General features: G+C 41.8%; 2 protein-coding genes across 2 annotated transcripts; both read left to right on the forward strand.

The window, feature by feature from the left end:
- sbk3 (SH3 domain binding kinase family, member 3) lies at positions 1–4,717 on the forward strand. The gene is made up of 4 exons (XM_085471567.1): positions 1–337; positions 2,002–2,149; positions 2,546–2,748; positions 3,667–4,717. Exons 1-4 carry the CDS (start codon positions 332–334, stop codon positions 4,450–4,452), a joined length of 1,143 nt encoding a protein of 380 aa, XP_085327693.1. The 5' UTR covers positions 1–331; the 3' UTR covers positions 4,453–4,717.
- A 4,367-nt stretch (positions 4,718–9,084) lies between these two features.
- mfap5 (microfibril associated protein 5) lies at positions 9,085–12,569 on the forward strand. The gene is made up of 7 exons (XM_085471570.1): positions 9,085–9,189; positions 10,127–10,201; positions 10,313–10,345; positions 10,440–10,466; positions 10,547–10,634; positions 11,444–11,517; positions 12,008–12,569. The coding sequence occupies exons 2-7, from the start codon at positions 10,159–10,161 to the stop codon at positions 12,118–12,120; spliced, it is 378 nt and encodes a 125-aa protein (XP_085327696.1). The 5' UTR covers positions 9,085–9,189; positions 10,127–10,158; the 3' UTR covers positions 12,121–12,569.
- Positions 12,570–12,636: the final 67 nt, after the last annotated feature.

Here is a 12,636-nt window from a genome sequence, read left to right on the forward strand (position 1 = left end):
GCGGAGAGAGCGGGAGTCTTGGCACAAGAGTAGGAAAAGAGAGGGAGGGAGTTAAGCATGTGTCTCATGGGGAGAAACACACAGCCAATATCCTGGTCTCCAGTAAACATCTATAAGCCTCCTTTATAAAGTCAGCTGTGCTACTGCATGGAACAAGGGAGCCAAGGCAAAAATATCCACTTTGATTATCAGTCTAGCTGCAAACATTCAGTAGATCTTCAGCCTGAACAGCAGCTCCCTAACAGGAGCCTGTCAAGTTTTCAAAGTCTCTTTGATTAGATGCTGAAAAGAGCAGAGAAAACTGAGTAGAGATCATCCAACTGAGCAGAAAATGACAGTAAGTATTGCACATTATTCCTGTCCATCCAAACCTTTACATCTAGTTTTCAGATACATATTTGTGACTTTAATCAAACTCATAATGTCAACATGTGAGTGCAGGAAAAACTACTGTCAAGAAAACAGTAATATCGTGCACATGCAGACCGTTTGCAGGTTTTCTGTAATGCCTTAATGATTTGCCTCTAGCTGATGGGATGGCATGCAGACGTTGCATGAATACACTGATGACTTTTTACTACAGCATTTCTCTTTGGCTTCAGACTGTATCATTAAGTGGTGTTTTCAACTCCCGATGCTTGACACTTCTAATGGACTTCAAATTAGTTAGTGATGAGCTACATTAAGACATTATAACACTTACTGCTTTGTGCCAAAGAGCTTTTAATTAATAATCACCTTAGTGACTTAGGACATGGCAAGTATCAGCATACAACCAGTGTCTTAGACGCTTCTGTGTGATTAATGTGTAGGAGTCACTCAGCTAAACTGTGACCTAGATAAAATAAATGATAGTCATTTTCACTTAAGCACGCGTGGAATGAGGAGCACCAAAAGAATCTGACAATGCGATAACTTCAACTCGTGTTAACAGCTCCTGGAACGAAATCCCACTGAGGCTTAAACTCGTGGAAATGTGCTTAAAAACATTTCAACATTTTGCTTTCATGCATGTGGAAGCTGTCTGAAATGTCATGTTTGATCCTCCTTGTGATATAAAATGTTTTAGTTGCTGCAGAGCAGAGTCTGTTGTTGCACCTGCAGCATTAATCTGTGCAGTATCAGTCCTCAAACGGGCCATCATTAGTCTGTTTAAAATACAGCTCATCTGCACAACGTCGTGCTCGCAGGCTGGTCAAAACCTGTTTTTTTCCAGTATTGGCTGCACATCAAGTCTATCAGTTTCCTTAAAAATGACTCAAAGCTGAAATTAATCAATTTTCCAACCATTTGGAATGATTGTAAGTGATTGGAAATGTTTTTCTGTAACAGTAATCAGGCTTATTATATTAATTCAAACCAGAAATATTGATTGGTACCAGCACAGCAAATACTACTAGGTGTTTGCAGGGACGTCACAGTTACACAACATGTGGAAGGTCAAGAATAAAAATATGTTATCCTTCTGGAGTCTCTTTATCTTTTGCGTTAAGCTCTTGTCTTAGTTGTTCACACCCGTCCTGGTGTTATAGGCTATGTGGTGGCGGATCTACTTCAAAGTAAATCATCATGCGTGAGACTTCATGAAGCAACGAATAACAATAGGGATGAACACTAAATCACGCTGCCAAATGTTCTGATCATCCTGATAAGACATCCTGATGTCTGGAGTGTCTATATACCCCAACATGTTCCAGTATTTTCTGCCAAATGTTTGCTGGGATGGCACAAACATCTTAAACTTAAATAGTAAGCCAATAAACTTGCATAGAATTAAAAAAAAAAAAGATTTTTACTATTGCAGCTAATGTGATGTGTGAGGTTTGAAGTCCCGAGGTCTTGTCATGCCCGAGGTTCAGGTAACGCATCTGAACGTGCTCCCTCAGATTCAGACTTCATTCTCTGAAGTTATCTATCAATAACATCAACACATGCTGCTCAAGCTGCGGCTCTTATTTCATCAATTTGGATTTATGTGTGTGTGCTTTCATATGTTCCCAGGCTGCAGCAGCTCAGGAACTCGACGAGCTATGTTTCCTCTCGGCGCAATCCATGCCCAATCTGAAAGTTTCTGAACACTTTCGGATGGTGAAGCTCCTGGGAGAAGGATCCTATGGGAAAGTCATGCTGGCTGTGCACAGAAAGAGAGGTTAGTGCAAGACTCAGTTCAGTGGGAGCTTCTTTAACTAAACATTTTTCCATTTTTTTTAAACTCGCTGCCTATCTGAAGTATTTGCAAAAGTGTCCCTGAGCACCTCAGACTCAGTTTTCCTTCTAGTAAAGAAACCACATGTTTTTTGTGGGGTCAGCTCTGCAGTAACGTGAGAACAGATCCTTCTTTATTCTGTTGCTCTAATGAAGAGCTTTCTTACATTCTCTCGGATAAAGTTGCTGCAACTGGGGTGTAGACGTGAAATATGGTCTCCCCAAAGGGGAAGTTATATTTGTTTACAGTGTCGGTGATGGACAACACTCACAGGTGGTGAGATTATTTATAAGGGAATTTTAAAGCTAATTAGATCTCATCTTGGTTTACTCTCATCAGGAACTCCTATGGCTCTGAAGTTCTTCCCTCGTCAGTCTACCTCGCTCACCTCTTTCCTGCGTGAATACAATCTGTCCCTATCTTACTGCACCCATCCGTCTCTGACACGAGCCCTGGGCATCTTCTTCTCCACGCCATCCTACTATGTGTTTGCCCAGCAAGCCGGTCTATACGGTGACCTCTACAGTGTTATAGTGTCCGAGGTCAGTTTGGCTGACGTGTGGCATGAAAGAAACTATATGCACGCCCTACTAATACAACAGAAAACATATACAGCAGCAAAACTTAATACAAATGTTATACAAGCTGATATGTTTTTGCTTCATAAACCCCAGAATCCCAATATTCCAGTCATTTTATCCAAAGAACTAAAAAGCTATTACAGCTATTACAGCCTACACAGTTTATTACTTTCAATAGAATCACAGTATTGTTGTTTAAGTGTTCCTGCTGTAGTCTCCAAATATTATTGTATAATATAACTACATGTCCTCACTCACATCACCTACCCTGAATTCAGTTTCTTCTCCTTCTTAGACTATGACATATCAGCTAAAAAACACTGCAGTATTCGATACTTTAACAAAAACCCTGAAGGTGAACAGTGACCAGGTGTGATGAATCACTGCAGGAGTCTATAGCTAAACCTTAACATTCATCTCAGCCACACAAACTGCATCACATCACAAGATGTGCAGCAGCATGCACAGTGTTTAACTGTATTCATGAAGATTGGCATATTATTCCACAAATTTTCCTTTACTCTTTTGGGAGTTTGTACTTGTTGAGCGCTCATTTCTAAAAGTTTAAACATAAGACATGCTTGATAACAGCTTCCAGCTCACCTACTTCCCTGTTTGTGTCTCTGCCAATAACACAATGAAGCACTGATAAGAATAAGAACAGCCCGCTCTCACTCAATGAAGAGAGAGTACATGAAGTTAAACAGGGATTTCCAAATGCGTCACCAACCAGTTAAGATTTTGTTGTCTTAGTGCCAGTAACACAGTCCTCCTATCAGACTCCACTTGGCCTAATTGTCTTATAAAATATTATATAAAAAATAATAATAACTGTCTGATATTGGGCCACCACTCAATCATACTGTCTGTCTGTTTCAGGCAGGGGTGAATGAGGACTGCGTGCAGAGGGTGATGTCCCAGCTGAGCGGTGCAGTTACACACCTCCACTCTCTGGGCTTTGTCCACCGTGACATCAAACCTGAGAACATCTTCCTCTGTGACAGCTCCTGTCGCTGGGTCAAACTCGGGGACTTTGGCCTCGCCCGAGCCATCGGCACCACCGTTCGAGCTGTCTGGTACGAGTCGCCTTTCTGCACGCCTGAGGTGGAACCTGCCAAGGAGGCCGAGAAGGAGATGGAGAGAAGGCGGACTGAAGGAACTGAAGAAGAGGTAGAAGACATCTGGATATCAGTAGAGCCCTGCATTGACAGCTGGGCTCTTGGTGTGCTCGTCTACTGCCTGCTAACTGGCTGCTTCCCCTGGGAGGAGAGCACTCACGATGATCGTGGCTACCGAAAATATAAGGAGTGGTTTGACCGTGAGGCCAAACGTGACGAGAAAATGCGAGATGGCGAGTGGAGGGGTGAGGAGGACGCTGATGATTACATTATTATGGAGAGAAAACAAAGAGACAATCCTCCTCCTTCACAGTTTGAGGGCCTCAGCCCATTAGTGATGACTCTGTTGAAGGAGCTACTCCACCCTGAGCCCAAACACAGAGGGACTCCAGAGGAGATCCTGAGCTATCTGGGAGGGCCGTGGCTGATGGAGACAGAGAGAGAGGAGAAGAGGAAAGCAGAGGAGGCGGAGAAGGAAGCCAGAAAAATGAGGGAGAGAGGGGGGGTAGAAGAAGAGCTTCTCAGGGAAGGAAGGGGGGAGAGATAAACTTTGTCTTTATGAAACTGTTTAAGCGTTTTCATATTTTTATAAGTACCCTTAATACTCAAAGTGCAACTTCATTGTACATATTTCTGTTTGTGAACGTTTGTAAATATGTGTGTTTGTGTGAAAATAATACAAGAAAAGTGTGATGTCTGAACAAAAAGCTGTATTATAATGCTATTAAAGACTTGTGTTGGAATGTTGGTTTATGCAAAATAAATCAGTGGTGTTGCATGTGTTATATAAGTAGCAAGTCAGGCTGACAATAAAGAGGATTTGCAGATGATGATGGTTCAGATAAAAGCTACATTTGAAGACACTACAAAGCACCCTAGACTTTATTCTGTTTAGACAGCATTGCATACAGCACGTAGACAAGCACATCTATGGAAATTATGACATCTTGGATGTGGTGTTGAAGCAACAGGTGCAGCAGAACAGCAGGAGCACATCTAAAATTGGACTAACAATACAGTCTGACAGCGATACCAGCATGATCTTCTTTCGTGCTGGAGTGATGAAAATCACAGGCATGGCACCTATACTAGGAGAGAAAAGGATTTTAGGGCTAAAATAACCCCTTCATGCTGTTCTCAGTGATGCCCACTGTAGGTGATGTACTGACAATGAAACACACCTCATGGGAAATCTGCAAGTGGCTAGTTGGCCTCAGTATGGATTCAGGAGAGAGCTGTCCTGTATCTGTCAGAGAGAATAATTACTTGTTGAAAGATCACCTGCAAGCCTGCATACAGAACTCTCCGAAATGGATTTCACGGAATTGCTGATGGCGCCTTTGTTCACATTTGCCGTCACTCAGTCATGCTGTGATGTTAACTGTCCAGTAGTATGTAAGAAAAAACACGACGCAGTCCTCACCCTGCTAGATATTAAATGGTGCAAGGACTATTTAATGTGGAGCAAATGTACCATTTGGACTGGATCCCTGCTGGTAGCGAGCTGCTAATGCGCTGTGCGTGAGTGTGTGCATGCTGGTGGGGCCTGCGCTAACCCCTGCTAAGGACCACTCCAGATGGATTTATAAATAGACTTCTGGGCCATCTATTTACAAACCATGCAAATCATCACCTCCCTCTGACTATCTGCACTTCACAGCCTTCCAAACACAAAAGTCAGGCTGCCTTGGCGCCCACAGGCCTGTAGCAGCACAATCTGATGGAACACTTTGACCCATCTTGCCCATTTACCCTCATCTCGTTTTATCTCTGGCCCTTGTGCAGATTACTTTTCCCTTTCTTCTGCCGTGCCACTTGGACCTGGTCTTTCCCTTTCATCTTTGCAATTACAGTCAGATCTGTTTTCTTCACACTTGACGGCTGTCATTCCCTCACTCTACTTACTTCTTTTTTTAATCTCGGATCACGGCCGCGTATCAGCTGTGTCACACAATACCAAATGTTTACGTGAAAACATTTGTTATCTCCTTTAGCAATGGTGGTTTGGGATTTACTGGTTTCTGGGAACCAAAGCTCATGTGACACTCAGATTGGGCGTTAAAGGAGGACCTCAGCCTGACAAATGGAAACACATGGTGCAGACTGCTGAGACAATCGAGTGCCAACACAAAGATGCTGATCGAGGTGCAAATCTATTGGAGGTTCAGAAGGACAGATAGCGGGGATGATGAAAACAGGAGAAACAAGGACAGCTACACATGTGGACTACTGCTGAATTGCTGAACCAAGCTGGAGATGCAGCTTAGTTTATTTTAACTCACGTATGTACTTCCAAGTCACATGTCATGACAGACCTTTGAACATTTGTCAAGTTGAAAGACACACTCCCACGTCCAGAAACCAAAGAAGCTAGTATTTAGATGTCAGCGCCATTGAGATTGCGTGTTACCAATATTGCATGAAGCACACTTTAGCTGGAAAGTTTAAACTCTGTAAAGGTCTACATCATCACATTCGCTGCCTTCAAGCTACCTGCTTATTTTTCATCCTTTACATTATACAGCGTTTGCCTTCTTTCTGACTCTGAGAGGACATGCATTAGTGTTTTTAAAAGTGCATTTTTTACAAAGGTGAGACAGAGGGCACAGAGAAAACCAGCCTGAAAACTCCACACTATGTAACAGATATTTAGACAGATATCTGATGAAGGTTTTCACCTGTCACCAGAATGAGGTCTGCAAAAATGCACGGCGATATAAGAGCCAGATTAATTGACCAAATTAAATGTTCATATAGCCAAATGAACGAAATGTACCCCAACTTGGAAGCCAAACCCTCTGCCCATCATGGCCTAATATTTCCACTGCAACTTTTTCTCCCACCTGGCAGCATCTTACAGCTCAGCAGGTTTAATTACTTAAACAGGACTGGCAGAGGTGATTCTGGCTGACTGGGAGAACCTGAGATTATCAGTTTTGAACAGCGAGAAGCATCAATGAGCCACACTGGATCTAGTTTAGAAAACGAAGTGCTTAAGTGTGCTGCGCTGCTGGTTTTCGTGCACAGGAAACACAGCAGTACTAGAAAAAAACAAAAATCTATCAGCTGGTTGAAATCCAGAGACTGTAAGTGAGACGAAGAGCGAAGGTGAAGCATGTTGGGGTGAAAGAGAGGAGAGAGGGTATGTATTGCATTGCCGGCATGCCTCATGCAATGCCATACAACTAATAAACAACTAGAGTTTTTATCATGTGTTTACAGTCAGGCATGTTTTGCCTTAACCATTGCTGGTCCTTCTTGCTCAGCACCTGACCCCTTTAATCCTCTTTTTTGTCTTCATTTTAGCTTTACTTTGTAGCTCCTGCTACAGAAGTGTAGACCGAGGGGCAGTTGGATACGTTCGCAGGACTGATCGTGCTTATTGGCTCCTCTCCTCGTCTCTTTTGCTTACACTGCCTCTATCTGTCAAGCTGTCATCATCCTCACCCTGTCGACCTTGTTAGGGGCATCCCGCAGGCTCAACCTGGAGTCCGTGTAGCCCCAATATGTCAAGGGAGATGATGAGTGTGTCCCTATTGAGCTGACTTGGCCCACCACATGGTGAGAGCCAGTAAGACTTTGTAGCTTCAAGAGTATGCGTAGCAATATTTATATTGGTCAACTTCGTAGAAGCCAAAGAAGAGTCAAGTTTCACCAAAGCTGCTATAAAGGTCACAATGAAAGAAAGCTTTCAACACAATGAGACAAAGGGTCTGGAACAGTGGCCTTCATCTACACGGATAAGACAACTCTGAACGATAGCTTAGGTATGTAATGAACTGTAGTCCACAGATGACAAGTTTATATACAGTAATAAAAAATGTCCACTCCCTGTCTAACTTGTGGTCTTCCAAGCAATTGTGATGCATCTCTTTGTTTCGAAAGAGAACAAACAGCGAGCTGCGTGAGCTGATGACAGAGTGTAAGTACTTTGGGCTTATCGGGGATGAGAAACCATCTTTGGAGCTACATGTTGTTATTTTCTTGAGAGCATTCATGATTAATTCTTACCTGTGTAATCTGTAAATACAGACAAGGTCGATCGCCTTTAACTTCAGGCAATAAATTAAATAAAGGTCATAACATGATCCATTTCTCATATAACTTTAATTAAGTTAATTGTTTTCTACATCTTGCTAGTATTGGGTTGGAACTCCTTTTGCAAGCAGAACTGCCTCAATGAAGACAGTTTGAAATGATCTGAGCTTTGTGACATTCTGTGATGTGGTCATAAAGGCATGGAGATGATCAACAACAACAACAACAACACTCAGTTAGGCTGTGCTTGCGCTTGGTACTAAGGAACCCACAGTGTACCAAGAAAATATTTCCAACACTATTAATACCATTGATATAAGACAGGAGGGATTCATGCCTTCATGTTGTTTATCATAATCATGATCATTAATATGCAAATTGTCACGATGATTGATCATTCACCATTGATCAATGGCCACGAGAGCATCCTTACCTGAATGATTGAGCATGCGTCAAGACGATTGTCTGTTAATGGGAGGCACCACTTTCTTATGTGCATTGCTCCATCTGCTGGCTGTACCAAGTATTGCAAAAGTCAGATTTGGAGCTCATTCTTGACTGTTAATTTGTGAAATAACTACAAACATATGCCAGGAAATAAATGGCTCATGTTTACAGCCTTCTCATTTGTCACAGGAATACAAGAGGAAATATTAAATTAAAGCTTTTTCTATCTCTTTTATCTTTGTGTGTGCTTTTTCAAGCAAATACAAAGAAAATGAGCTGTTGAGCGTGTCTGTAACTCCTGTGCTCAATCTACCTTTATTCAGAGAAGCATAACTGCTGATGTATGCTGATGAAACAGTGAAACACGGGGAAGTAAAAATATATAAAGATGCACTACTGTGCAAAGGTTCAGGTAGCTTTAGTTCTTATCCATCACATGGAGGCCCCCTGAACTTACTCTGCATCCTAACAGTCATAAAGACCCACCTTTAGATTTGAGAATAATACAGTCCAGTAGACTGTTTACCTTTACAAAGTAAAGTGAGTATAGCGTGTTATCACAGCAATATAATTGGATACTAACCATCAGATATGACGACAAAGGCAGAAGATTTTATCAAATCGAGACATGAAAATAGCAAAAAGCATGAAAAGTGCCAGGGGAAGGAGGACAGGGGGAAGAGGAGAGGGAGGAGGAAGCAGAGGAGGAGAAGGAGGGTGCAGGAGAGGGAAGGAGGGGAAAAGAAGAGAAGACAAAAGATTCATAAAACTAAAGCAGTTGTGGACGACAGCAAAAGTTGTGAGTACAAGTTATGTTTCTTTTTCCACCTGATTTGTACACATTCTGTAGGAATTACACAGAAGAACATCTGCAGACTCAGGATAACTCACAGCCAAAGACATTAACTGGGTGATACATCCTTCTGATTAGATGTAAACACAAGTTAGGAGGAGAATGCCTGACTAGTTAACTAACTTAGTCAAAAAGGCTTTGTAGACGAGTGAAGGGTTGATTGCATGCGAAGTTCAGCAGACATAAAGAGTGAAAAAACTCTCACAAACGAGCCAACAGAGACAAACAAGCAGCTAAAGCAGAAAAATGCAGTGTTTTCAACTGAGTGATTGCAAATGTGTGACTCTGGGATGTATCGCTGCTGAAAGGACAAGATGTGGAAAAAAAAAAACCACCATCGAGTTCAGATTGGCTGGCGATGATTGTACAGTTGGAAAGCGGCGATATGTTCTCTGAAAATAAAGCTGGGAAAGAATGTGAGAGCGTAACAGAGGAGGGGTGGAGGGGTCCTCAAATAGGCCACACACAAAAAACACATTCTTTTGCGAGAACTCACATCTTGGACTCCAAAGTTACTGTGACACATCAGGAGAGGAATGGTGCAGGGCGGGAGATGAGAGAGGGAAGGGGGGGGGGAAGGAGGAAGGAAATCAGGCATCACTTATCTGTTTACAAGGAGTCCAATAAATACTAGAATAAATAAATGTAGGAAAAATGACATCAGAGGCTCTTGTGCGACACTGTGCTACACATCTGTGTTTTCAGCTGATGCAAAACTCTAAGGAAAACATTACCCTGAGCTGAAATGTTGTTAGCATTTATGTAATGGGATTAAAGGAAACATAAACAGTTAAGGAATTAGAAAAAAAAATCATAGTGAGGATATTGAGCAGTTCCACTCTGTGAAATCATCCCGACTCTTTTCCTCTTCGGTTTCCTGCAGCTCGTAAAGTTCACCCCTTACAAGCTGAAGGAATGGGCAGCCTCCCAGTGGTCCTGCTCCTCTGCAGTTTCCAGGGTAACGTTACCAAACAGGACACACAAATCAACTTGTTTAATTATGGTTGAGTCGCTGTGTGTTTGCTTTTATGCTGCAAACCTCTCCCCTCATGCGGTTTCTGTTCCACAGCACTCACGGTTATAGCCCAAACTCAGCCAACTGGTAAAGCCCTTTTACTTTTGATAATGATGACAGACGTCTGCTACTCTTTGAGTTTTTCTCATTTATTCTTTTTCTTTTCTTTCCTCACTTCTAGAAGCACCTGGGAACGCCATACCAACCGGTGAGTATCTCCACTTTTAGGACTTTTGTGATTTACACAATATCAACATGACATGTGTCTCCGCTGTTATCACTCTGCAGAATGTAGGGAGGAGACGTATCCTTGCACCAGGATGTACTCAGTTCACAAGCCCATCAAGAGATGTATTGGTAGTCTTTGTCTCTACAGGTGATCTGCAAATCCTCTACAACACACTTTTAATTAGTCTTTTTTCCAGAAAAAGGACTTACTTATTTTTAAAAACTGAGCAGTAAAGGTTTTACTTTTTCTTCAGTGTTTTAACGACAGGTGGTGAAAGAAAACAAGGAAATGGTCTTGAGCAACAGTTCTCCAGGCTTTTCTTTGGACATTTTGGCTGTTTTTCACACATTTTCAGTCCAGTCCTCGCACCTGATCATTTTTAGAGGACTTTTATTTTTTGGTTGTTAAGCCACTTAACGCCGACCCATGAGTCATTCAATCATAAAAAGGCACCTGACTCAAGGGATGAACCACTATTGTGTCTAAACATAACAGACAGCTCAGCAAAGCAGCTTTAAATTGCATCTTTAGTCACTTTGTTACCAGCAGCCTGTCACGAAAACACATAATTTGTTGCCATTTCTGTAATTTAATCTATGCCAAAGATAACATCGTTTGACGGGCATAAAATAGTATTTTTGCACCGACAGGGTGATTCCCAAAGAGGTATTCCCTGAAAATGACAGCTTCATCTTTGCATCAGTACAAGTAGTAAAGAGCTTTGAATGTCCTTCAAGAAGCCTGGAAAACTACTACTGAAGACTACTTAAATGATATGTTAACAGACACAGCTAGAAGTATAAAGTACTACAAATAGCGTCCTTAATTATTAGTACAATATTTGTGTAACAGTATTGAGCTCACAAGACTTTCATTACTGAACACAGTTACCCTGTCAGCCTGTATCAGTATATCCATCCTCATAATGTTCATGTTTTACCCCGGTGCTCTCGCAGCCTCCCTCGTGTTTATGTGATCAACAAAGAGATCTGTGTGAGGACAGTGTGCCGTGAGGATGAGTATCTGAAAGGTGAATTAGTCTTAATGTATACACAGGTGACAAATTAAAGGAAAAGACAACACTGGAGCAGCTTCATTGCTCCTTGGCAGTGATTCTCTAAAACAAATAACCAAAAAAATATAATTTGTTCCCTCAGTTGATGATGCCAAAGAGTGCAGTTTAACAAGTTGGTACATTCATCAGCTTGATTTTGAGGGTAAAAACCAAATAAATCGCCAATAATAATAATAATAATAATATATTTGCTGATGCTGTAACGCTCACTTTTATTTTATTAAAATTAAACTTGGATCTTTTGTTTAATAGATGAAGAATGATAAAAATGACAGCAGGTATGAACCACACCACAGCAGGTCAGAGCCACAGGATCCCTCCACTGCAGGGCTCAGGTTTCGCCTTTCATTTGTCACCTGTCTGTATAAAGGAACAGTGATCTTACAGTCCATGAAAATATGCATACAAATAAATAACCCTTTTCCCCCCTTTGTTTACATTACAGCTGAATTATGCAGAGAGTTGTCTGGGTGGCCCAGACGTATCCAGAGGTCATCCAATAGCAAACGTTGTCGCAATCGTCGTGGCAACCCCCAAACCTGGGCAAACAAAGCCTGATCTTGCCTAGAATGGGCCCGTGACCACCGGGTGACGATGGTGCGACCCATGGGCGTCGTCATCGAAAACAGCCAATAAAAACACCATAAATCCGCTGCGCCACACCTGAGGGTCTCTTTCCTTTTCTTTCACGCGAGCACACACACACACACACACACACACACACACACACACACGTGTGCTGAGTCATATCTACATATGTTTATGTATTCGTCCTTTTACTGTGTGAGTATTTCATTTCGTCCGTGTGTATTGGACACAGGTCATGTCTTCCATGGTTTACGATCCATTTGAGGTACTGCAGTAATGGGCCTATAGGAGCACTGAGTCACTTAATCGTATAAGAAACAAAGTAAAACAAAGACCCACTCTGTTGTGGATTGTAAGGTACACACTGACCGTTCAGTATTATGTGCACTATTGTAACCAATAAAATATAATGGAAGTTGTTCACGAGATTATTTATGTTTTTACTACTCAATTTAAAGAAGAAGAAAAAAAACAACAACCACAAAA

The sequence above is a fragment of the Copadichromis virginalis genome, linkage group LG11 (genome assembly GCF_057382275.1).
Source record: "Copadichromis virginalis isolate Kocher_CV1m ecotype Utaka linkage group LG11, C_Virginalis_male_GT1.1, whole genome shotgun sequence".
Taxonomy (NCBI): Eukaryota; Metazoa; Chordata; class Actinopteri; order Cichliformes; family Cichlidae; genus Copadichromis; species Copadichromis virginalis.

Bases quoted from the DNA above. Each gene is read 5' to 3' on its own strand.
- sbk3 (XM_085471567.1), top strand. The intron at 2,150-2,545 runs GTTAGTGCAAGA...TACTCTCATCAG, and splicing joins GGCTGTGCACAGAAAGAGAG to GAACTCCTATGGCTCTGAAG. The intron at 2,749-3,666 runs GTCAGTTTGGCT...TGTCTGTTTCAG, and splicing joins ACAGTGTTATAGTGTCCGAG to GCAGGGGTGAATGAGGACTG.
- mfap5 (XM_085471570.1), top strand. From the start codon at position 10,159: ATGGGCAGCCTCCCAGTGGTCCTGCTCCTCTGCAGTTTCCAGG. The intron at 10,202-10,312 runs GTAACGTTACCA...TCTGTTCCACAG, and splicing joins GCTCCTCTGCAGTTTCCAGG to CACTCACGGTTATAGCCCAA. The intron at 11,518-12,007 runs GTGAATTAGTCT...TTTACATTACAG, and splicing joins TGAGGATGAGTATCTGAAAG to CTGAATTATGCAGAGAGTTG.